Source organism: Microcaecilia unicolor, chromosome 10, assembly GCF_901765095.1.
Source record: "Microcaecilia unicolor chromosome 10, aMicUni1.1, whole genome shotgun sequence".
NCBI classification, from domain to species: Eukaryota; Metazoa; Chordata; class Amphibia; order Gymnophiona; family Siphonopidae; genus Microcaecilia; species Microcaecilia unicolor.
Window position 1 is genome coordinate 3247324 of NC_044040.1, and position 26830 is coordinate 3274153.

The following is a 26830-nucleotide window of genomic DNA, read 5'->3' on the forward strand; positions in this document are numbered from 1 at the left end:
TTGTGCTTTATCCTGTTTGTCCTTCTCCCTCTCCCTCTGAACAGCAGTTGTCTCTCCCCTGTGCCCACCTGTAGATGTTCCCCTCAGATCTATCTTACAAACCCTGGAAGTCTATGGGAGTAGTCAGGGCAGGAGTGATCCCCAGTCACTCCTGTCCATAATAGTACTGCTCTCAAAATGGCTGCCATGACATCTAGTAGCAATCTCGTGAGGCTACCACAAGAGGTTACGGCAGCCATTTTGTGAGTAGAGCTACCATGAGGAAGATAGTTTCAGATGTTATGGCCAGGCCTATTAAAGCAGCAAGCAGGTTCCTGGAGTAGTCTACTGGTTGGTACAGTGCTCTGTAGAGAAGGGAACCCAGGCCCATATCCCACTCTAACTGGTACACTTGTGGTGGAAAGTGTGAGCTATCCAAAACACACCAAAAGCCTACTGTACCTATACATAGGTGACACCTGCAGCCATAACAGCTATTGTAGTGGTGTATAATTTGGTACAGTAGGGTTTTGGTGGGATTTGGAGGACTCACTCTATAATTTAATGAGGTAATGGTGAGATATATACCTGGGATTTTTAAAATGGAGTCTACTGCAGTGCCCCCTGGGGTACCCCACCGCTCTGCTGAGATGTCTGTGTGGCCAGTCTACTAAGAATGCTGCCCCCCAATAAATACCAATGGCTTGTTTTTGCGTGTTTTTCCCTTCAACCTTTTTTTTTTTCCAAAAAAACGGTCTAACAAGATAGATGCATTCAGCACAAAAACATCTAGCAAAACAAAAAGATAGCCCTTTTTTAGGTTCAAAAATCATTATGTTCACCACTTCATTTTTAGACATTTTCAGAAAAGCGTCCAAAATTGGATTTTGACATCATATCGAAAATGCCCCTCCACGTGCTTAATACCGTGTTTCCCCGAAAATAAGACACTGTCTTATATTAATTTTTGCCCCCCAAAATGCGCTAGGTCTTATTTTCAGGGGCTGTCTTATTTTTCGGAGAAACATCGGGGTTGGATCAGGGTTGGCCCGCCCACCCTCCGTCGCTCCCGGAACTAACCTTAAACGCCTCCTTTCACCTTCGCAGCAAGCAGCAGCAGGGCAGGCCACTCCTTCCTTCCGTGTCCCGCCCTCGCCTGACGTAACGTCCGTGAGGGCGGGGCACAGAAGGAAGGAGAGGTCTGCCCTGCTGCTGCTTGCTGCGAAGGTGAAAGGAGGCGTTTAAGGTTAGTTCTGGGAGCGAAGGAGGGTGGGCCCGGCGACCTCGGGTGGGGGGGGCAGCCCGGGGGCGGCCTTGTCCGGCTCTCGGCGGCCCTGCTTTCAAACAAAAATTTGCTAGGTCTTATTTTCGGGGGAGGCCTTATATCTACCAATTTAGGAAAACCTCTACTAGGTCTTATTTTCGGGGGATGACTTACTTTCGGGGAAACAGGGTAGTAATATGTAAGTATGATGACTAAATAAGTGTGTAAAATTTCTTGTTCGAATTCCAAGCTTTTGTTGACAAAACTGCAAAAAAACTATCTCACCCTTTATGTATAACTGTTATCTGTGCTTCAATCCTGCCCCGAAAAACACCCCTTCTCAAGACAGGCAAACATATGTGCCGCATAAGCCTGAATACACATAGGGGGTGGAAAGTTTTCAGAAAGCCCCAATTCTGTGTATAAAGCAGACATTTATGAGTGGCAATGCCTTTGACCGATGCCCTCCCTATCCATTAGGGGATATGAAGTCAACAGTACAAACGAAAGGTCCCCAGGGACATGAAACGAAACCCATAAACATATCCAAAGGTCACTTAGCATTTGGTATGTGGTAAGAAATGGGGAACTGCACACTGGCTGCATTCATACTATGTTTACAGATGAACATATGGACAGACAGACATGACAAAGCTAGTAGAGAGTTCTCTTCATTATGAAACAGGCCTGAAGACTCAATGAACAGAGAAACAGAGAAAATGACAACAGAATACAAACTTTTTGGTCTATCTACTCTGCCCATTCACAAAAAATAATAAGCTGTATAACAAGAGATTAGACACACCTTGTGGTGGTGAAGATCCCAAACACTAGTGGACTTCTTTCATCTTTCGTTGGAAGTAGGAATGTATCTTCTGCAAAGGGACATTTCAATTTATCAGATAATAACCTTAACGCATTGTATTATACCTCTGGTATTTGAATTCCAGTGCTGTCAAATGTGTATACTTTTGATACTGTTTCACGGTAGTTCTATTATTAGGTTTCAATTTACTGCTTTCAAGTTTACCTCATTTAGGGGTCCTTTTACTAAGGTGTGCCGAAAGGTGGCCTACGCTGGTGTAGACGCGTGTATTGGATGCACCCAGGTTCGTTTTTCATCGTACACCTGCAATAAAGGCCTTTTTCTTTTGTCCGAAAATGGACGTGCGGCAAAATGAAAATTAGCGCTTGTCCGTTTTGGGACTGAGACCTTACCGCCACCCATTGACTTAGCGGTAAGGTCTCACACGTTAACCGGGCGGTAATCATCAGTGCGCACACAATGCCGATTACCACCCTGTTAGTGCCACGCACCGGAAACTTTCCGGAGCGCCTACTGGACACAAGTACAAAATGAAATTACTGCCCAGGCCACGCGATAGCCAAGTGGTAGGTTCCAAATTGGCGTGCGTTGAGCACGCATAGGCGCCTACGGAGCTTAGTAAAAGGGACCCTCATTGTATTTATGTTTATTCGTTGTTATTTTACTATTGTTATGCTGATAACAAAATTGTAAATTTTATGTTAAACTGTACTTGCTGTACACTGTCTTTGTGAATCTCTTCATAAAGGCGGTTAATAAATCCCAATAAATAAATAAATATTGATTGTTAGGGGGTTTTTTTTGTTTCCAATGTCTACTTCTTGCTACCACAGCATAATATTAACTGAATTTTGAATTGTTTTTAAATCTGTTCCATGGATACCTCACACTCCTGGGGTGTCTCTGGCTCATCCTGTTACAAAGGGGTTGTCAACCTTCGTGCGTTTCCATAAACGTAAGTAGCTCCAACATGTTTAAAGTAAGACAAAAGCTCTACAAATGTTCATAAAGGTAACTTACGCAGTTCATCGAAATAGGTGTCACCCCCATCAGGACCCGGGATTGAACACACCAGTCTTGCCTTGAGAAACGTGGTCCATTTGTTTATTAGGCTTCGTTGACCGCCCGCATCATTCTAAGAGGAAACAGGTTATTTTATGAGCTTTATGGAGCAGCGTAACTGGAATTAATAACAAGGCTGTAGAGGTTAATATGATTTACAGTGCTGCATGCCTGCATTTCATCTGTAGTCAGGACTCAGTCTGTTTTATCTGAGAGAGATCAAAGTAGTCAGTAAAAACATGGAAGACCTTAAACATTTTCACTCAACATTTTACAGCCATATAAAAGGCTTTGGAGAAGGGATAATTACTGAAGGAAAAGACAGGACCCTGCATGTGTAGACAGAAGGATTTTTAAACTGAGCAGCACGTCATTCACTTGAAAACAGGAAAACTGAACGAGTCATACTAAATGCTTACTAGTGTTTATTGGGATAAATAATGACAAATGAGGTATGTTTATGGATTTACAATGTTTTTATCACACTCAAAAGTTTCCATTAAGTCATAAGAGTTCTTTTAATAGTTACTTTTTTCATGCTTTGAGAACTTACATTTTTTATAATTTAAAAACATACCTTTGAGTGTGAAAATCTAAACTGGGACAGAACTGGGACAATGGTTTGCAGCGTAATCAGAAGAGCAAACACCTCGAAGAGAAAATCACACTCGGGAGACAGTGAAGGTGTCTAAATAAAGCGATGATGCTGTATGATCTAGAAGATTTATAAATCATACGGTATCATCACTTTATCTAGTCACCTTCACTGTCTCCTGTGTGCGAGTTGCAGTGTAACCACACACATCAGTGAGTCCTGTTTTTCTTATGACCAAGGCACAAAAAGGTGCCCAAACTGACCAGAAGACCTCCCCTTACTCCCCCAGTGGTCACTAAGCCCCTCCCACCCTCAGAAAAAATCTTTAATAATATTTTGTGCCAGCCTCAAATGTCATACTCAGGACCATCACAACAGTATGCAGGTCCCTGGAGCAGTTTTAGTGGGTGTAGTGCACTTCAGGCAGGCGGACCCAGGCCCATCCCCCCCCTACCTGTTACCCTTGTGCTGGTAAATGTGAGCCCTCCAAAACCCACCACAAACCTACTGTACCCACATCTAGGTGCCCCCTTCACCCGTAAGGGCTATGGTAGTGGTGTACAGTTGTGGGTAGTGGGTTTGGGGGGGTTGGGGGGCTCAGCACACAAGGAAAGGGAGCTATGTACCTGGGAGCAATTTCTGAAGTCCACTGCAGTGCCCCCTAGGGTGCCCGGTTGGTGTCCTGGCATGTCAGGGGGACCAGTGCACAACGAATGCTGGCTCCTCCCACGACCAAAGGACTTGCATTTGGTTGTTTCTGAGATGGGCGTTCTTGATTTCCATTATTGCTGAAAATCAAAATGACCACGTCTAGGGATGACCATCTCTAAGGACGACCTAAATTTCAAGATTTGGGAGTCCCCGACCGTATTATCAAAATGAAAGATGGACATCCATCTTGTTTCGATAATACGGGTTTCCCCACCCCTCCGCCACGATGTTTTGCGAGGACGTCCTCAGCAAAACTTGGGCATCCCTTTCGATTATGCCCCTCTACGTAATTTATTTAGTTGACTTGAGTTTTCTGGGTGGAGAGAGAGAGAGAGAGATAACCAGTGTATATATATATATATATATATATATATATATATTTTTTTTTTTTAAAGTAGGATGATTGTGTCTTAGTGGTAATATTTACTTTCCTAAATATAATTGGTGTTCTTTTCATAGTAAATTTAGAATTTTGCTTTTATTATGTACATTGGTACCACAGGGTGTTAATTACTCCTGCAGTACATGAATTTTCTAAATAAGTTTTCAACACGTGACCAACTGAAACAAATGACACCTCCCAGAGTTTGGAAGGAGATCAGAGACAAGAAAAAGATGACTGCTGAGAATTTCCTAGAGACCTTGGACTATCCACATGTGGATAAAAAGACAACAGCAGTGTCAGAACAGGTTGATAATTGCAATACACACTTAGCCAAGACCTTAGGGAAAACGGCACCACTGAAAAAAAGACTTATGCCCAACTCACAAACGTTGACCTTGGTTTTCTCCAGAACTTCGGTCCCTTAAGGCACAAAGGATGGAAACTGAAAGGAAATGGCATAAATCTTGCCTGGTTGAAGACAGGCTAAGCTGTAGGAAATACACAGAGCTTTTTTTGAGGGGGTACTGACTACCGGCACCTTTTCCAGTGTCTGCTAAAATTGACCCATGGACCCCAAAAGTTTTAATGAAAGAGCTCAGGCTCTGCACACCAATTCTGCCTGGTCATAGATTCTGTGACTGGTTGCAGGGGGCCTGGCTATTGTGGGGTGAGTCCCTTCAGTGATCACCCCACCCCTGAACGGTGGCCTAGCATTTGAGTACCGGCACCTTTCTTGCTAGAAAAAATGCACTGGAAATACATGACAAAATACCGCCAAGCCTTAACCACAACCAAAAAAACTAATTTTCTCAATGCATTCAACAGGCTGCCAATTCAACCAAGCACCTGTTCAGCATAGTAAACAGTCTGCTGCAACCCCCACAACAGAACCAGCCTACCCAGTCAAAAACTGAACTGTAGTGATTTTGCTGCGCATTTTGCTAACAAAATTAAAAGTCTCTACCAGTCCCACCCGGTCAACAATCAGCTAACCTGGAGCACACATACTCAACCCCTCCTGACTCAGACAAATGGGACTCTTTTAACCCAATAACAGAGGAGAGCCTTGAGAAAACCCTAAGATACCTTCGACCAACTACCTGCTCTCTTGTCCCATACTACTACTACTACTTAGCATTTCTATAGCGCTGCCAGGGTTACGCAGTGCTGTACAAGTTTAAACATGGGGAAGGACAGTCCCTGCTCAAGAGAGCTTACAATCTAAAGGTAACAAACTATGTAGTCAGTGTAGGTATCATGAATGGGGAAGGTGGTTAGGCGCCAAAAGCAAGGGAGAAGAGATGGGCTTTGAGTAAGGACATGAAAATGGGCAGGGAGGGCGCATGGCGTATGGGCTCGGGAAGTCTGTTCCAGGCATAAGGTGATGCGAGGCAGAAGAGGTGGAGTCTGGAGTTAGCGGTGGTGGAGAAGGGTACAGATAGGAGTGATTTGTCCTGAGAGCAGAGGTTACGGGTGGGAATATACGGGGAGAGGAGGGTAGAGAGGTAATGGGGGGCTGCAGATTGAGTGCCCTTCAAAGATGGTGCAGCAGGCATGCAGGGGCCTCATAGAAGACAACACAAAAATTATGAACTCCTCGCTTTCTAAACGGCAACCACCAACAGCATTAAAAAGGGCAATGATGCAACCTTTGCTAAAGATGAACAACCTTGATCAGGACAAACTTGAAAGCTACCAGTCAGTATCTGACATCTCATTTCTAGGAAAACTTATAGAACAAACAGTCTGTGTTCAACTCATTGATTAGCTAGAAGAGAGAAACTTGCTAGATCCATGTCAATATGGATTTAGACTCAGTTATGGAACAGAAAAAGTCCTCGTATCCCTACTAGATGATCTTCACAGAAATTGAGACAAGGTATTTGCCTCAGTGTTATATCTCAGCAGCGTTTGACACTGTGGATCATGATATTATGCTAGCATGACTGGCAGAAACCATATCACTGGAACAGTACTTGCTTGGTTCAGATCCCATCTATCAGACAGGCATCAGTCCATACTGTTTGGCAGCAACTCTACACCACCATGGACAATGACCTGTGGGGTACCACAAGGACTGATACTGTCACATGTTCTGTTCAGTATCTACCTCAAGCCACAAGCCAAGCTGATTCGGTCAAAGGACACTCAGTTCTGCATCTACGCGGATGATGTGCAGCTACTCATACCCATTGAACCTGACTTACCTACAGCCCTGAATAAACTTATTACCTGTCTAACATCAGTTCAAGAATGGGCCAAAAGCAACAAACTTTGTCTGAACCCAGGTAAAACTGAGCATCTATGGGTTCCTAACACAAGTGGATACATACCTGACATCAAAATCTCTTGTGGGCAATACAACCTCCCCCTCAAATCACAAGTCAGAAACCTTGGAATACAATTAAATTCAACACTTACTCTGATCCCCCAAATCCAAGCAACCTTCAAGAGACGCTTCTATTATTTGCGACAGCTACACTGCCTCTCTCATTACCGTGAGAAGGCAAATCTTGTTTCAGTTGTGCATGCCATGATAACATCAAGACTGGATTACTGTAATGCACTCTACACTAGTCTGACTACAAAGAGTCTGCATCAACTCCAATTGATTCAGAATGCTGCAGCAAGACTCATAGAAGATTGCAAGCTGCATGACCACATCACACCATTTTTGCAAAAACTTCACTTGCTACCTTTACAATGCAGGGTTAAATTTAAAACTCTATGTCTGATCTTCAAGATCGTTAAAGGAAATGGCCCAGAGTACTTGAAGAAAAGGATCAACCTCTACAAATTCCAAGGACACTAAGGTCCTCCCAATGAGTATCCCTAACTACACCTTCTCCAAAGGACATAATACGATGTGATAATCACCAGCGAGCCTTCTCTGGAGTAGCCCCCACACTCTGGAAGGCACTTCCTGAAAAGCTTTAACACAAGATTATCTCTACTTCAGGAAGCAGGTGAAAGCTTGGCTCTTCAACCAGGCCTTTAATGGAAGAAGTAACTAACTTCTTAGTTATCACACACACACACAAGGAGTGACACGGGCTTCATATACTGCAGCAGGACGTGTTTATCCACTCCTACCCTAGCTGAGATAATAATCAAGCACCTTTACGATGTCATGTGCAACTTTCTTAAATTAATCCCCTTATTTTCTTACTCCTGTTCCTCTCTTAATAAGAATAAATCAAACATAAGCAATAGACAATTACAGCATTAAAAATATTCAGATAACAATACAAAGTATGGCATAGTATACTACTTAATAATCAAAAAAATGTTGAAGAGCAAGAAATAGAAACTTAATCACAAAAATGCTCTAACCAATGGCTTTAACCCAGGACCTCATATGTATAATAAATTTAAATAAAGAAAACCTCAAAATCCTAGGGCACCTACAGAGATGGTCGTCCCTTTAAGTAGGCTCTCATCACGGGTTTCAATAGAACCTCTGAAGCAAACTACAGTGCAAAACAACTCCCTAACGGAGAAGAAAACACTGCAGCAAAAAAAACAGAGGAAATATTTAAATAATGATGTGTCAGGTTAATGCTACAACTACTAAAAAAATACCTACTGGAAAAGATAATCATCAATTGAAAAACATTCAACTGGGATGAGCTCCGATTATATCTGCTGTAACATCATGCCATTTCCTCGACAAAAGGTCCCTTCTGTTTCGCTACTACCTCAGGAGGAATTAACCAGAAACAGAGAATATCTTTCATTCCCATAGATTAATGTATACTAGAATATGTATTTATTTATTTTATTTATTTATTTTTTACATTTGTATCCCACCTTTTCCCACTTATTAGTAGGCTCAAAGTGGCTTACATAGTTCTGGTGTGAACAAATACAGTATAGGGGTACTATTACATTGACAGCGTAGGGTATAAGCAAAGATGGAACATACAGATAGGTTAGAGAGAAAGTGGAGTTGGAAAATAAGGTGACTGATTTAAAGAAAGTTGCACATGAGGTCAGAAAGGTGATTAAATGTTATTTCAGCTAGGGTAGGAGTAAATAAACATGTATGTATTCTATGTATTCCATCTTTGCTTACACCTACTACTACTACTTATAATTTCTAAAACGCTACTAGACATAAGCAGCGCTGTACACTTGAACATGAAGAGACAGTCCCTGCTCGACAGAGCTTACAATCTAATCAGGACCAACAGGACAAATAAGGCATAAGGACAAACAGCAGCAAGATTCCGGAATCCCAAAGAGTAGCAAGATTCCGGAATCCTAAAGACTACTACTACTACTTATTTCTATAGTGCTACTAAACGTACACAGCGAAGACAGTCCCTGCTCGACAGAGCTTACAATCTAATTAGGACAAACAAACAGGACAAACAACAGATAAGGGAATGATGATAAAATAAGGGCTCTGAAAAAGTGAATAAGGGTTAGGAGTTAAAAGCAGCATCAAAAAGGTGGGTTTTTAGCTTAGATTTGAAGACGGCCAGAGATGGAGCTTGACGTACCGGCTCAGGAAGTCTATTCCAGGCATATGGTGCAGCAAGATGAAAGGAACGGAGGCTGCAGTTAGCAGTGGAGGAGAAGGATACAGATGAGAGATTTACCCAGCAAACAGAGTTCCCGGGGAGGAATGTATGGAGAGATGAGAGTGGAGAGGTACTGAGGAGCTGCAGAGTGAATGCACTTATAGGTCAATAAGAGGAGTTTGAACTGTATGCGGAAACGGATAGGAAGCCAGTGAAGTGACTTGAGGAGAGGGCTAATATGAGCATAACGACACTGGCGGAATATTAGTCGTGCAGCAGAATTTTGAACAGATTGAAGAGGAGACAGATGGCTAAGTGGGAGACCTGTAAGAAGCAAGTTGCAATAGTCTAAGCGAGAGGTGATAAGAGTGTGGATGAAGGTTCTGGTAGTGTGCTCAGAAAGGAAAGGGCAAATTTTTCTGATATTATAGAGAAAGAAGCGACAGGTTTTAGAAGTCTGCTGAATATGTGCAGAGAAGGAGAGGGAGGAGTCGAAGACATCCTATGCTGTCTATTAAAATGCTTTGTTACGGATTGTGTTGATATTGTAATGTAGCATACTATGCCATACTTTGAATATTTTTACTGCTGTAATTGTCTTTCGTTTATGTTTGCTTATTCTTGCTGTGCACTGCCTTGAGTGAATTCCTTCAAAAAGGCAGTAAATACATCCTAATAAATTAAATAACACAGCTTACGCTCATTCTGGTAAGCCAGAGTAAATCATCCCTCCCTCCCCCCGAAGCCCTCCCATCTTAATTCTCCTGAAGTCTCTTTCATCATCAACTCTCCCAATGCCCCTTCATCATAAATCTCCCCCCCCCCCCCCCTTTTCTTACAAAGAGCTCCCACTCTCTCTTAGGCTCGCCTTGGGGTCTGGGGTTTATGGGGCAGCAGCCACGCCACATAACAACCCCCCTAAAGCACTGTATGTCTATTAAATTTTATGTTTTCAAAAAGAGAAGAAACCACAGGAATTAGTTGTTCCGCTTGACTTGCAGAAAGATGCATTATATTTTTGTCCTGGCACACCAGTGTGCCTGTAGAAAAATTCCTTAAGAAATGCAGCATTAGATTTTTGTCCTTGTATCAAAATATATGAGGTCAATATTCAATGCTAAATGGGTAGGAGAAGGTCTTACCTAGTTAACGAGCGTTGACCAACCCAGGTAAGGTTTCTAAAAATCCCTTTAAACACCATCTTTAAGAAACCTTGTTGATCCCCCCCCCCCCACCCCAAGTTGTGCCTTCTTCTTTGTTCCGCCCTTGCATTTGTTTGATGTTCATTCTTTATAAATTGTTAGCCACATAGAGCATGCTATGTTGGGAATATGTGGGATATAAATGTTCTAAATAAATAAATAACCAGGTCTTCAACATTTATCAAAATGATGAATACTGTGTCTGTGCCAGAGCCGAAGGTGGGAGGCGGGGATAGTGCTGGGCAGACTTGTATGGTCTGTGCCCTGAAAAAGACAGGTACAAATCAAGGTAAGGTATACACAAAAAGGTGGCACATTTCTTGGGCAGACTGGATGGACCATGCAGGTCTTTTTCTGCCGTCATCTACTATGTTACTATGAATACTGTGTTTCTGAGGGAATTTCATTCCGGCAGCAAGATGCAACCCTTTAGGAAGTCTTGTGTACTCGATCACCTACTGTATATTGTAGACCATAAGGATACTTAACATATACATATTCAAATTACTTTCAGCCCTTTCAGAAATCCTCAGCTGTGTCTGGGAGGAAAAGTATTCTATAGAGAGACCTCAGCTCATCTTAAAGACCAAACACATCTGAAAAACCAAACATAACAATTTGAACTCTGGTAGCTATAGGCGGCTGATGCAATGGTAATAAATTAAGGGGCCCTTTTACTAAGCCATGTAGGTACATACGCACATCCTATGTGCGTAAAGTTTGAACTAGTGCCTGGCCACCGCGTGGCCTGGGTGGTAATTTCATTTTTTACGTGCATCCACTACGTGCGCCAGAAAGGTTTCTGGTGCACAGTGCTAACCGGGTGGTAATCGGCATTGTATGCATGCTAACGATTACCGCTCGGTTAAAGCATTAGACCTTACTGCTAAGTCAATGGGTGGCGGTAAGGTCTCAGACCCAAAATGGACGCAGGCCAATTTTCATTTTGCCATTTTTCAGGTGCACTGAAAAATGGACCTGTGTGCATCCAATACACACGTCTACACCAACGCAGGCCATTTTACGGTGCATCTTAGTCAAAGGACCCCTAAGTGTGGTTCTATCCAACATAGCCTCTCTCAACAGAATCTTATCGACTGTTCTGTAGCATCTGCAGACAAGAGCAGAACCCCTTCAGCAGACCCAGATAAATCATTTTGCATTGAGAACATATTTTAAAGAATAGATCTTTCTCTTGCAGCGGTTAGAATCAGCTGGGGGTGTTGGAAACATGAGACAGATATCAACAAGATACTAATTTTCAAATATTTTCTGAACATTTTGCAATCATGATCTAGTTATGCGTTGAGTGGATAGGGATCTTCATGTACTATATCATTAGCTTATTTAAATCACGGTACACATTGCTGCAAAATGTTATTTGATCCTAAGTCAATGAATTTTCATTTCCTGAAAATTATATTGGAAAAACATGTTGCAAATTGCATGTGGCACATATTAATTTTAGAAATAGCATGATTGCGGAGAATAGTATAAAAGGAAAAATGTAGGACTATTTTAGAATATGGTGAGTAATGAAACCATGGGGGGGGGGGGGAGTTGGTAGTAGCGGGGAGAGATGAGATGAATACAATTAAAAAGCAAACAGAACAGCAACCACTGGTTACCCCAAGTAAGGTCAAAGGTAAAATCCAACATCCGAAAGCACTGTTACACATCCGGATTGTGGACTGAAGAGTTTTTGGGGACTGGATGGCAAACATTTAGTGCTTTGCTGATAATTTAGTGACATCTCAGAAGGTGACCTCCAGTGTCAAAGTTCACCTCAAAAAGAGTCTCAATTCCCATCCATTAATGGAGTCTAAGCTAACGATGTTGACTATGTAACACATCTATCTTCATTTGGTGACACCTTTTCAGATCTACCCAGAGTGTTTTATTTTGTTTGTTTTTTTAGTGGGTTTTTTTTTTATTGTTATACCTGCAAGAAGTATCTTACTCATGTTGGAGAGTCCTGGAGAATAAAACCACCTCATGTCTAAACCGAGAGATTTATTACTCCAGTGTCAAAGTCGATGGATTCACCTTTGTGCATGTCAGATCTAGTGAAAGGGAGAAAGAAGGTCTCTCCTAATACTGTAATCACGCCTACTGCAGTAAACCAACTGACCACAGAGACACAGAGGAATGGACAAAAAAGCCTGCAGGTAAAGGAACAGTTGCACCATTCAGAAACTTGTCAGGCCGGTATGATGGATCCTTTAGAGCAGAACTGCCCCGACCTCACATAAACTGAACAGTCCCTGTCAGAACATGCTGTTTGTCCAACCTTTTCATTGCTCGCCTGAGGGAGTGAGGGGGATACAGGCTGTACAGAGACACTCCGTCTCTGCCCTGGCACACACAACTGCTCAAGCAAGCCTTCACATGGCCAGGCTTTGTGAAGCTTAATTGTCACAGAGACATTGTAAAATGTAGAAGATCAGCTCAGTAAAATTGCAAGAGATACTTTTCAAACCATCCAGTGTACATAAGTACCATATCATAGCCTCTCTGGTACTTTACTTAAATTGAAGCAGAGAGAGAAATCAGATTGATTTGGATGTATTTTCAGACTTAAAAGTCACACTAATATGTTAACTAATTCTTCTTACACACTGTTTACCTTCTATTCTGAAGTCCTTATGTTAGCATCCCAAGTCTTTTCCCCCATTTCTTCTCTCGCATATCCCTGGGATTTGGGGGGTCAGTAATTACCCGCTGTGGTAAAAGGGAGCTTCAGCGCGCATCAAAAACACATGCTCACACCAGCGCAGTCTCCCTTATGTTGTAGCTTAGTAAAAGGGGGAAAGGACCCCTTAACCAGGTATTTTCATTGAAAATGAGCAGTTAGCACCAAAGTGCAAGCTGGCTATGTGGGGGGCATTTTGGGGGTGGAGCCCGGTTTGCTTCCATTATTCAGAGCTAACCGGTCAGTGTTAGTGCATAAAACAAACCACATAAATAGCAGTCCTATTTGTATGCTCTAACGAATGGTCCGTTAGCTCTGAATATCGAGTTAACTGAGCAAGTGCCAGCTGGCTTTACAAAAACGGATATTGGGGTGTATGTGCTTAACTGGGAGACACGCCTTGGCCCGTCCATGTGTATGTCTCCCTTGCAGTTAGGCACTATGAGGCCCTTTTACTAAGCCACGTAAGTGCCTATGCACCCCCAACGTACGCCAACTTGGAACTACTGCCTGGCTACCGTGTGGCCCCGGTGGTAATTTTGTTTTTTACACGTGTCCACTATATGTGCCGGAAAATATATTAGCAGCACGTGGCGCTAGCCGGGCAGTAATCAGCATTGTACGTGCCAGGGGCATAGCCAGACTTCAGCGGGAGGGGGGTCCAGAGCCCGAGGTGAGGCACATTTTAGCCCCCCCCCCGCCATTGTCAACCCCCCCCGCAGCTGCCGCCACCACCAACAACTTTGACCCCCCCCCCCACCGACAACCTTCCCCTGCCATCGCCGTCACCTACCTTTGTTGGTGGGGGATCCCAACCCCCGCCAGCTGAGGTCCTCTTCTTCCTTCATTCTGTTTCTGAGTCTGATGTCCTGCACGTTGGGAGGAGGGGTCGAGAGGGTCGTCGGCAGGGGGGTCCAGGGCCAAATCTACAGGGGCCCAGGCCCCCGTGGCCCCACGTAGCTATGCCCCTGGTACGTGCGCAGATTCTTATTGCCCGGTCAATGCGCAAGACCTTACTGCTAACTGAATGGGTGGCGGTAGGGTCTCAGGCCCAAAATAGACACGTGCCGATCTTCATTTTGATGGACGTCCATTTTTGGAGCAAAAAAAGGCCTTTTTTACGGGTGCCCTGAAAAATGGATCTGTGAGCATCCAAAACACATGCCTACACTAGCGGAGGCCATTTTTCAGCGCACCTTAGTAAAAGGACCCCTATGGCACTTAGGTACTACCTTAAGGAATAGCACCTGGAACAGCCAGGTCATGTCGATGCCACCGTCAACGGACTATTTTTATGCACCATGTTAGAGAATTGCCCCCCCCCCCCCCTTTGCTTTATGTTTTAATCATATAATTAAACAACCACTTTCACAGAGGGAAGGGGAGTTTTGATCATTTATTTATTTGATCACAATGTTTTTTGGGACGTTTTCTTGAATGTACCTTTTTAAGAAAAGTAATGCTCTTTTTTTTCACTTTGTGAAAAAAATGGAACTAAAACTGAATCTAAAAAAGACTAAAGTGAAGACAACAGGAGCAAATAGGAAATACAGAACAGATGGTGAAGACGCTGAAGTTGTAGACAGTTTCTGCTTTTTACGATCAATCAACATCAAAGGCTCCCGTAGTCAAGAGGTAACACTGCAGGACAGCACTTGGAGAAGCTTCAGATTTTCAAGTCATATGATGTTGTGTTACCAACAAATATTTGAATTATATAGACAATGGTTTTTTCTATTACACTATGCTGGTTATTTTCGAAGTTCTATTCTTACTTTGGATGTCTGAAACTTGGCATTTAGACGTCCATATTGCAAGGCCATCCAAATCCCGATTATATGAACCTAGGATATGGACGTCTAAAACTGCAGTGCATTCTTCTGTAGAATGGGAGGACAGTGAGGGTTTGGATGAGGGAAGGGAGCGAGATACAGAGAAAGGGATAGGTGTGGTTGAGAGGGGGGGCTAGCACTGCGTATACCTTGTAGCGCTATAGAAATGATAAGTAGTAGTAGCAGGTGTGGACAAGGAGTTGACGAGGTGAGACTCAAAGGAGGCAGGTCAGGAAACGTAAAAGCCAAAAGGTTCACAGACAGACTGGGGCAAACAGACAAAAGAAACAAAGCACTGGGAAACTCTCCACTCATTCTCACAAACGACCACTTCCACCTCTCCAACTCAACCAAATCACAAATGGGTCTAAAGATAGGTTTGGCCTTACCCTAGATGCTTTTAAAGCAGGTCTAATTCCAGAATGTTTTCTTCCCGCCACTAGGAAGTAATTTTGTTATCCTTTATCGACAATAAATGTTCATTTCGTAAGACTGCTCGTGTCACGCCCCCTTTTTGACAGATAGCAGACTTGGACAGGTTTTTTTTTTGTTCTTGATTTTATTATATGCTTTAGACGTTTTTCTGCCTGTTATGCCATTTTTTGGATGTTTTTCTGTTTCAAAAATAAGCCCCATGATATGTCCAAAACACTACAGTGATATTTATATGTTTTTTAAATTTTTTTTAAATATATCGTAAAAATTGATTTTTGGAATAATCTTTTTGAAATGCATTTCTTTTTCTAGAAGCTTTATGTGTGAATTTATTAAATAAGCTCTGTATTCTTAAGTAATTAGCTATTTTAGGTGCGTTAATGAGCTTTGCAGTAATTCACCTGCCAGCACGTGCTAATTGTGCATCATTTCCTATTATTGCCAGCATTGAGGTGGCGGTAAGAGCTACCGCACTCACCCAGTGCTAAATGGGAGGCACACGGTACACATTTAGTTGGAAATGACGTGTGCTGGGGGGTGGGAACTTCGGTACTTCCGTTTTAGCGAGCGGTAAGACCGCATTGGGCTTTCCGCCACTTTGCAAAAGACCCCCTTAATGACTCACCCAGGGTCACAAGGAGCTGCAGTGGGAATTAAACATAGTAACATAGTAAATGACGGCAGAAAAAGACCTGCATGGTCCATCCAGTCTGCCCAGTTCCTTTGATTCTGAGCCCACTGCGGTAACCATTAGGCCAGTCTTCCCACAGATATACCCCTCCCCCCCAGCCAGTTGAGAAGGACACTTCTTCAGTCAAACACTGTTTTATATGCAGATGATAAAAAATGACACTCCTACTTCATGATCGCTTGGCGGTGGAGACTTTAAGGTATGCACCAAACAACGTACCCTGTTCCTGCCCCACTGCGGGACAATAACTCCCATATGACAGCTGCTAAAATATCCATGTTGTGCACATGCTGTTTTAGGCAAAGGACACATTCAGCCACTCTCCCCTATTCCACCCCTGTCTTTATGCATGTTGATCCTAAGTCTCTGTAAACTCAAAAGCAGAGCGGAGTTTCTTGGTTGTTTGGCCTGTTTTGGTATTGAACACAGCACTAACTCTGTTTATTCTGTGGAGAGAGATTGCTTGATCTCAAGATGCAAATCCTTTGGCTTGAATAAATAAATTTAACCTTTCTTTATTGCTTACAAACTAAAGAATGCAAAGTTTTTGGTGACACTGGCTATTTCACAATATTGCACTAACGTAAACTTTGAAACAGTAATAAAATCTGTCATATACTTTGCCCTAAGGACATTACAGTAAGTGGCTCAGTAGATAGAAAAACAAACTCAAAGAAAATCAATTATTTTTGTACTTTCGAAATGTTGAATTTGGAGTCAAATGCAGCGGTTAAACAAACAAGTGTCCATTTGTATAGATAAGTAAACACCAGGTCATCTCACAAAACAGGGCAGATGAATCTCTAAGGGCCGTTATTAATTTAAAGTTAAATACACTGGGGAGAATTGAAAGGGCTCTAAGAGAAGCACAGATTACCTGGACTTCAAAACCAAGGATTGAAATGATTATTCAAAGCAAATTCTTGGCATGAAAGGGGAAAGCAGAAAGCTGATGCTTATGGAGTCTGGTGAATATTTCTAGTAATGACGTATGATCCCTTAAAAGCCAAACAATGCGACTTAGCAAGGGATTTCTTTCCCACCAGCAACATTTTTATTGGGAAAGCACAGAATATTTCGAGCAGATGATTTTTATTATAAACACTGCACATATCAATAAATTACTTTTAAATTAGTCACAGTTGGATCATAAAGATAAATGTAATAACCAGGCAGCACTCCTCGTTCCATATTCGGAATCACTGCCGTTCCGAACAAACAAAGAAAAGGCTCCCCTGATATTCAGCTGCCTGCCACAGTAATCCATGTGTATATCCTGAGCGTCAGCAATTATCCTGATATTGGATCCCTTCATCGCATTGTCATTATTCTAACTTAACAATTCAATCGGTTAAGTTATTGTAGTGTCTTATTTTGATACTACTTGCACTTCTGCTTTCGTTGTCTATATTATTCTGTGTTCCTACAATTTAGGCTGTGTCGGGTGAACCAGCTGAGATATGAAACTGTGTTTCAATGAACATCATTGTCGAGTCTGCATGAAAACAATGTTGGATCCTTTGGTAGACTATCTATTCTTCTTACAGCGTAAGTGAGAACAGTGATTCCCAAACCTGGTCCTGGAGGCACCAGTTTTCAGGATATACACAATGAATATTCAAGAGCTAGATTTGCAAGCAGTAGAGGCAGTGCAAGCAAATCTCTCTCATGAATATTCATTGTGGATATCCAGAAAATCTGACTGGCTGGGGTGCCTCCAGGACCAGGTTTGGGAATCACTGAGTTAGAGGATTGATACTGGTGTATTATCGATAATGTTCCCTCTCGAAAGCTAGGTGTATTTTCACCAGATTAATTATAGTGAACAACTTAAGGCGGGCTTGACGGCATCTGATTGAAACTCACTGTGAGTCAGGGCCGCCAAGAGGGAGGGGCAGGAGGAACAAAATTCCCCGGGCCCAGCAACGCAGTCCCTGGTCTCACCTGCCCACCCTTGGCTCCGTCGACAGCCCCCCTCCGTCTGCCACCGGGCCCCCTGCATTCAAATCACAGCGCCTCACCTCCTTGTGAAAGCGCGGCGGCAGATCACTTCCCTTCGGGCCTTCCCTCCCTGTGTCCCGCCCTCGTCTTATGTAACTTCCTGTTTCTGCAAGGGCGGGACACAGGGAGGGAAGGCCCAAAGGGAGGTGATCTGCCGCTGTGCTTTCACACGGAGGTGAGGTGCTGTGATTTGAATGCAGGGGGCCCGGTGGGTAGAGACTGGGAACTGTAGCACAGTGACCTCGGGGGGGGGGGGCAGCGGTAACCTCGAGGGGGGTGGCAGTGGGGCGGGGCCCCGGGGGTGGCCTTGCCCCAGGCCCGGACCAGTCTCTCGGTGGCCCTGCTGCGAGTCAGTAGTTTTTCAAATGCAAGGTTCATAAGTTCTGCACAGACCTTTTTTGTGTATCTACTGTAAGACCCCTGAAGCAGACAGGTGTGTCCCGCCAAAACACGGCCCATGGTCGGGTCAAATACTTGAGTGGTTCTGAATAAAGTTTGTCACATCTGGCTGCTAATATTTTTTTGGTCCCCCTCCCCCTACTCTTTGGATTCTGTTTTAAATAAAATATTTGACACACTGCTGGATTCTATATATCGCGCCTGAAGCATATTTTATAACAATGCACGTAACTTAGTTGGTTAATCAGCCAATCAGTGCCATCAACTGGATGTTAACAAACACTTATCAGCACTAATTGGCATTAATTAAGATTTACCCACACAACTCGCTAAGGGGCCCTTTTACTAAGACACATAGGTACCTATGCGCGTCCAATACGCACCATATTGGAACTAGCACCCGACTACTGCATGCCCAGGGCAGTAATTCCATTTTTGATGTGCATCCAAAACACACAGAAATTTTCTACCATGTGACACCCGGCGCTAATTGGCTGTGTACACACGGTGATGATTATCTCCCAGTTAACAAGTGAGACCTTACCGCTAAGTCAATGGCTGGCAGTAAGGTCTCAAGCCAAAAATGGATGCATGCTGGTTTTAATTTTGCCGCACCTCCATTTTTGCCCCCCTCCCCCAAAAGGCCTTTTTACAGGCGTGCTAAAAAATGGACCTGTTTGCGTCCAAAACATGCACCTACACCAGTGCAGGCCATTTTTTAGCACACCTTAGTAAAAAGGGCCCCTCAGAGAATTCTGTAACATGGTGCACATAAATTCTAAGTCGCAGCATTGAAAAGGGGTGTGGCCATGGGCAGATCATGGCCATATCTAAAATCAATGCATGTTGTTATAGAATACACCCGCTCTGTACTTTATTTAGGCATCGGGATTACGCCAAGTAAAATGTGGCGTAAATGGCCACTACTAAATTTGGTCATGCGGAGAGGTGCCCAGCATATTCTATATACCATGCGGAAATTTAAGCCTAGTCTATAAAAGTTAGGCATACAGGCGTACTTTAGAGAATTTCTTTTGCGTGCAGAATTTTCAGTGCCAAGTATAGAATCTAGCCCTTAATCTTTGCCCAAAACTCAAAAATCTAATTGGATACCCCAGGGAACAGAAGATATGGGAACCTCACCAGAATCACAACAGGAGTCTGTAGAATATAGAGATCTGAAAAGTCAGCCGTTGGTGCTTAGTCCATTGCTTTAAGACTAGGGTGTTCCTTCCATTGGCGGAGCTTATGAGTTAGAGTGCGGAGCTTATGAGTTAGAGTGCTCACAAATCTGTACTAACCTCAGCTCTTTCAGAATCAGTATTTCCTTCCTTGGGGTGAGAAATCCTTTGTAGAGGGATTTCACAGAGACATGCAGAGACTCGAGTTACTTTGTCCCATGTGAAAACAAGTGACAGAAGTCCTCAGCTAATCTGCGAACTTCTGGGTTTAGAAATGAAAGACCCATAAATTGAATAAATACACTACAGCTGCTACAAATTATCACTTGGCTGCTAAAAAGTTCATAATATAACAAATGGAAAATGGTATGTTGTGAATAACAAAACCCATGTTTATAATTTAACATTCATGGGAGAAGCCACTGCTTGTCCAAGGATTGGTAGCATGTTAAGTTACTACTCTTTGGGTTTCTGCCAGGTACTTGTGACCTGGATTGGCCACTGTTGGAAACAGGATGCTGGGCTTGATGGACCTTCGGTCTGTCCCAGTATGGCAACACTTATGCACTTGGGATTCTGAATGGAATCTTGCTACTCTTTGAGGTTCTACATGGAATGTTGCTACACTTTGAAATTCTGCATGGAATCTTGTTGTTCTTTAGAATTCTAGAATCTTGCTGCTCTTTGGGGTTCTACATGGAATGTTGCTACTCTTTCGGGTTCTGCAAGGTACTTGTGATCTGGATTGGCCACTGTTGGAAACAGGATGCTGCGTTTGATGGACCTTCGGTCTGTCCCAGTATGGCAACACTTGTGTATTTTTCCTTTGTGAATGATTGTGGGGTCCTGTGAAATGTTTTGGCATAGTTTGCAGCTGGATATATTGCAAGGATGTGTGACATTCTCTTCTTTTTGAGTCTGTGTTGGGAGCTTACTGAGGGGGAAGAAACTCTGAAACAATTTTACAATTCCGTCAATACATACCATCCTACAATCAGATTCAAAATTGACTACTCCCAGAAAAAAATCAAATTTTGGACACCACAGTCTCAATCAGCGATGGTTATATACAAACATCCATATACAAGAAACCCACAGATAAATGCAGCTACCTCCACAACTCCAGTTTCCACCCTTCACATACAAAAAGATCCATCATTTACAGCCAAGCCACAAGATACCACCGTATCTGCTCTGACCCAAGGGACAGAGACAGACACCTTGAAATCCTGACTGCATCCTTCGAACAGAAAAGCTACAACCCCAAAATAATCTCCAAGAATATTGCCTCCTCCCTCAAAACACCCAGGGAAAATCTGCTAAAGTACAAAGAAAAAAAAAGCCACAGACAGAATCCCTCTTATAGTGACATACAACCCAGAGCTAGAAAAATTAAGAAAAATCATAAAAGATCTACAGCCGCTACTCCAGGAGGATGAATTACTGAAAGAGATATTCCCATCCCCACCAGTGCTGGCCTTCCGACAGCCACCCAACTTAAAACACAAGCCAATTAGAAGTAAGCTCCCAACACAGACTCAAAAAGAAAAGAATGGCACACATCCTTGCAATATATCCAGCTGTAAACTATGCCAAAACATTTCACAGGACCCTACGGTCATTCACAAAGGAAAAATATTCAACATTAAGGAATCTTTCACGTGCTCATCTTCCAATGTGGTATATATCATTCAGTGTAAAAAACGCAACGAAGGCAGCTACATTGGAGAAACCAGTCAGATGCTAAAGAAGAGATTTAATTTACATAGACACCATATGAAAAATGCTAGTACCAATCAGGATGTCACCTCTGTGGGGCAGCACTTTACAAAACCAGAACACTGTACCAGTGATTTCATGGTAAGAATCCTGAAAGCGAACTTTAAAACAATACAGGAACGTAAGACCTTTGAAGTCAGAATGATTAAATATTTTGACACCCACCAGACAGGACTTAACAAAGATCTGGGTTTTCTAGCCCATTATAAACCATAAAATTGTACTGCTTTGTCACCCTCCTGTCTCCATGCATATCTGCCTGTCCCTCATCCACCCAACTCTTCCTGTCTCTCACCTATCCACCCCCATCCTGTTAGACTGTCACTGAAATGCTTTGATGTCTCACTTATATGTACTGTCATCTACCAAGATTTGCTTATTTCCGATCTGAGGAAGAAGGGCAACCTTCGAAAGCTAATCAAGAAATGTATTAAGTTATGTCCAATAAAAAAGGTATCATCTTATTTTCTTTTCCATGTTTTATTTTGTTTTATTTCTATTGATTACCTTTAAAAGTGGACTAACATGGCTACCACACCTCTCTATTCAAAAAGGAAAAAACAATTAGTGGAAGGTCTAAGGCCAACGCTATTCAATGTCCCTGAGAGTGAATCTTTGTGCCTTTTTGTAGATAACATAAAGATCTTCCAAAGAATAGACACTCCAAGGCAATAGAAAAAATAAGAAGTGATCTACAAAAATTGAAAAACGTTGAATTCTTTGCAGTTAAGCTTTAAAGTAGAACACTGTAAAGTGACGCACTGTAAAACGATCCGCTCTGTTAGCTCCTTAACTCGGGTATGCATATAAACGAGTTTATCTTGTTGGACAGACTTGTTAGAAAGACTGGATGGACCGTTCAGGTCTCTATCTGCCATCATTTACTATGTTACACGTATTTCAGGTACAGAAATTCAAAGAAGGTCTATGCAACAGTAGCAGACAGTCAAACTTGAACAGACCAGAAGAAAGATCATAGGATAAGAAAGGAGCTCAAGATTGCAGAACAAATGACAAAGCGGTGGCTGCAGAGAGAGGGGCATAACCAGCATGAAAAAGAGGTGATAATGCCCCCTTGTTCAGGTCATTGATGGAACCTCTTCTTGAATACTATGTTCAGTTTGAGAATCTCAATAATGACAGAAAGAGGCTAGAAGAATTTCAGAAGAAAGTATTAAGGACCCTTCTACTAAGCTTTGCTAAAATGTTGCCAGCGCTATCCTCAACGTGGGTCTTTCCCGCATGCTGAGGCCACTTTTAGTGCAGCAGTAAAATGGCCCCATTTTCCATTATTCCCATTAATGGCCATGTGCTCATTTTCCCCTTCACTACATAACTTAAAACTTTGCTCTAGAAATTGTGCAAGTAGATACCTGGGCAGGGAATAATATTTAAACTAAACAGAAGCCTGAACTACCCTGAAGAAAGTCGTAGACTTTTGAGCAACCGCAGTGGGGTTTCTATCATAGGCTTCCGTCCAGCTGTAAAAACGACGGTGGGAAACAACGCCCCACATTAATTGGTTTAGGAGTTGCATGGGCATCTTAGTGGATTTGGGGGATGATGAGATGTTAGTGAGATTAGGGAGTTGACTGACTGTATGTGTACATTTTGGAGGCATGAAAGTACATTTCTAGGTTTTGCTCCATCACTACTTGACCACATGAGTAAGTCAGAAATTCAGGCTGAAGATGCTTTCATTTCAGAACTTAGTCTTAATTCTTTTTGGCACTAACTTTCCCTATAATTGAAGTTTCAAATACGTGGAGGGCATAATTGAACGAAAACGTCTATCTCCATGGGCGTTTATCTCCGAGAACGGGTCCGTGAAGGGGCGGACCGAACCGTATTTTCGAAAAAAATAGACGTCCATGTTTTATTCGACAATTTGTGAGCTGGGCGTTTTTGTTTTTCAGCAATAATGGAAAATGAAAGCACCCAGCTCAAAAACGAATAAATCCAAGGCATTTGTTCGTGGGAGGGGCCAGGATTCGTAGTGCACTGGTCCCCCTCACATGCCAGGACACCAACCGGGCACGCTAGGGGGCACTTTTACAAAAAAAAAAAAAAAAGGTAAAAGAGCTCCCAGGTGCATAGCACCCTTCCCTTGTGTGTTGAGCCCCCCAAATCCCCCTCAAAACCCACTGCCCACAAGTCTACACCATTACTATAGACCTAAGGGGTGAAGGGGGGCACCTACATGTGGGTACAGTGGGTTTGGGGGGGGTTGGACGACTAAGCATTAAGCAGCACAATTGTAACAGGTAGGGGGGGATGGGCCTGGGTCCACCTGCCTGAAGTCCACTGCACCCCCTAACAACTGCTCCAGGGACCTGCATACTACTGCCAGGGAGGTGGGTATGACATTTGAGGGTGAAAATAAAAAGTTGTGAAACATCATTTTTTGTGGTGGGAGGAGGTTAGTGACCACTGGGGGAGTCAGGGGAGGTCATCCCCGATTCCCTCTGGGGGTAATCTGGTCATTTAGGGCACTTTTTGGGGCCTTATTCATGAAAAAACAGGGTCCAGGAAAAGTGCCCTAAATTCTAGCTAAAAACGCATACTTTTTTTCCATTATCGGCGAAAGGCGCCCATCTCTCCTCGGCCAATAACCACGCCCCAGTTCCACCTTCGCCACGCCTCCGACACGCCCCCGTCAACTTTGTACGTTTCCGCGATGGAGTGCAGTTGAAAACGTCCAAAATCGGCTTTCCATTATACCGATTTATGCGTTTTTGTGAGATAAACGTCTAGCTCCCGAGTTGGGTCGAAATCTAGGCGTTTTTCTCTTTCAATTATAAGGTGGATAGTAACATAGTAGATGACGGCAGAAAAAGACCTGCACGGTCCATCCAGTCTGCCCAACAAGACAACTCATATGTGCTACTTTTTGTGTATACCCTACTTTGATTTGTACCTGTGCTCTTCAGGGCACAGACCGTATAAGTCTGCCCAGCACTATCCCCGCCTCCCAACCACCATCCCCGCCTCCCAACCACCGGCTCTGACAAAGACCGTATAAGTCTGCCCAGCACTATCCCCGCCTCCCAACCACCAGCCCCGCCTCCTACCACCGGCTCTGGCACAGACCGTACAAGTCTGCCCAGCACTATCCCCGCCTCCCAACCACCAGCCCCACCTCCCACCACCCGCTCTGGCACAGACCATATAAGACTGCCCAGCACTATCCCTGCCTCCCACCACCGGCTTATACATGACTTATCCTCTCATAAACAATTTTAAAAACTTTGGGGGTCATTTTTTGCAGCAATGGTCGCCACCATAGAAGTGATTTTAGCTTGCAAAAAAAAAATGTGGATTAATAGGGTATTCTAAACTAGACTAATTTTGTTACATCTGCTTCTCGGTGTCATAGAATCTGAACCATAAGTTCCATGAACAATGTGCAGAGTTTGAAACCAAATACAAATTCAGTCCAGGGATAAATCCACCTGAATTAACAAACTCCATAAACTTCCCAAAGATCCACTGGGAAAATCCATCTGACTCTTTCCTTCCTTCCTCATACCTCAGAGTGATCTGTGGAAATCTGAGATGAATCTGTTGATTTGTGTGTCTGTGTTGGGGGTGGGGGGTGGCGATGGGCCTTTCTCTTTGAAAGAAGTTTGTCAAACTCACAAATATTCTGCAGGTTTGTTAAAATCTGTTCAACAAGTTCTTTGTTATTAAGCTTGCTCAGTCCTATGGCAGAACATGGATTTATATAAACAAACTACAGTTGAAGCACTGGCTCCATAAAAATGTTTTGATTAACGTAGACAGATTTAGTGGATACAAACAAGATACAATGAACTCAAGTGAGAGAGATGATTCATCAAATAGTCCCAGTCTTCCAAAAAATTGTACATTTAGAACTCTGAATACAAGGCTTTTACTACAAGACAAAATTAGAAGTTACCAGCTAGCAGATTTTGACTTCATCATCAATCACTTTTAATGCAAACAATGAAATGTACACTTAAAGCAGGGCAATTGCCAGTGAACACACCAAATTATCTGTAATCAGTCCTGCAGAATAGTGAGCCTGTTGTGGAATCAGCATTGGACTTGGATCTGGACTTCTTTCGATTAATTGACTGTAGCATTTTCAGCCCTCTAATGGCTTCCTCGGGTCTGTTCTTCACAGTGCAATTCTGCTTCCTCCCAGCAGAGCTATCTTCTGTTCCAGGCTCTGCTGATGTTAGGCATTTAGGGGCAGTTGATCAAAACTCCAGCGCTATTCTGAATAGTGCCATAAAAATAGAGCCGGAATAACACAGAAGAACAACAACGCCCTAATACTCATAGATCATGAGATGCAAATATAGGCACGCTCGTAGCTTTGAGCATTAGGGACTTCAGCGGGAGGATTGTGCTTTGTGCGTGCGCAGAAGAGTTCAGCGGTAAACTCGGCTCCCGTGCGCATGCGCTTGGTAAAAGCCGAACGCGAAGCACACATTGGCGTCTGATTTCTGCAACCTAAATATGTGTTATTTTTTTCTGGATGCTTATATTTAGATGCAAGGAACAGATGCCAATGTGTGCTTTGTTTTTGTTTGTTTTTTTAAGCATGGCCGCTTTAAATTTAGACGCAGGTCAAAAACTCCCAATGTGTGCTTCACGTTCGGGGCTGCTGTTTCTCACAACCAGCGCTCAAAGCCTTGCACAGGCTTCCTTCTGCTTCTAAAAGCAATCAAACCCAGTCGATTTTGTAGAATCATGAGAGAAGCATGAGAAGCATGGGGAAATCCTCTCGTCCAACACCCTAAAGCCTGCTCAGACCTGGCGTTATTTTTTACAGTGGTAAGGCACCTTTGTTTTGGGCGCTCTTTTCTGATCATTGGGATGGAATACAAAAATGACTTCATTTAAAGGTATTAATCTGCAAATGAACTTTTTCCGGAGAGGGGAAGGCGGTAGAACGAGAGGACATGAAATGAGATTGAAGGGGGGCAGACTCTAGAAAAATGTCAGGAAGTATTTTTTTCACGGAGAGAGTGGTGGATGCTTGGAATGCCCTCCCGCGGGAGGTGGTGGAAAGGAAAACGGTAACGGAATTCAAACGTGCGTGGGATAAACATAAAGGGATCCTGCTCAGAAGAAAGGGATCCCCAGAAGCTCAGCCGGTGGTGGGAGGCAGGGCTGGTGGTTGGGAGGTGGGGATAGTGCTGGGCAGACTTATACGGTCTGTGCCAGAGCTGGTGGTTGGGAGGCGGGGATAGTGCTGGGCAGACTTATATGGTCTGTGCCAGAGCAGGTGGTTGGGAGGA

The 26830-nt window shown here is 43.2% G+C and overlaps 1 protein-coding gene across 3 annotated transcripts in view; it reads right to left on the bottom strand.

Annotated features, from left to right (window-relative positions):
• SEMA3D (semaphorin 3D) overlaps positions 1-26830 on the bottom strand; it is a 259118-nt gene that overhangs the window by 48505 nt on the left and 183783 nt on the right. For all 3 annotated transcript variants that reach the window (XM_030216329.1, XM_030216331.1, XM_030216330.1), the window contains exons 9-10: positions 3090-3204; positions 2049-2118 (exon numbers count right to left, since the gene is read on the bottom strand). In XM_030216329.1, the coding sequence (XP_030072189.1) occupies positions 2049-2118; positions 3090-3204 (185 nt within the window). The remainder of the gene's footprint in view (positions 1-2048; positions 2119-3089; positions 3205-26830) is intronic.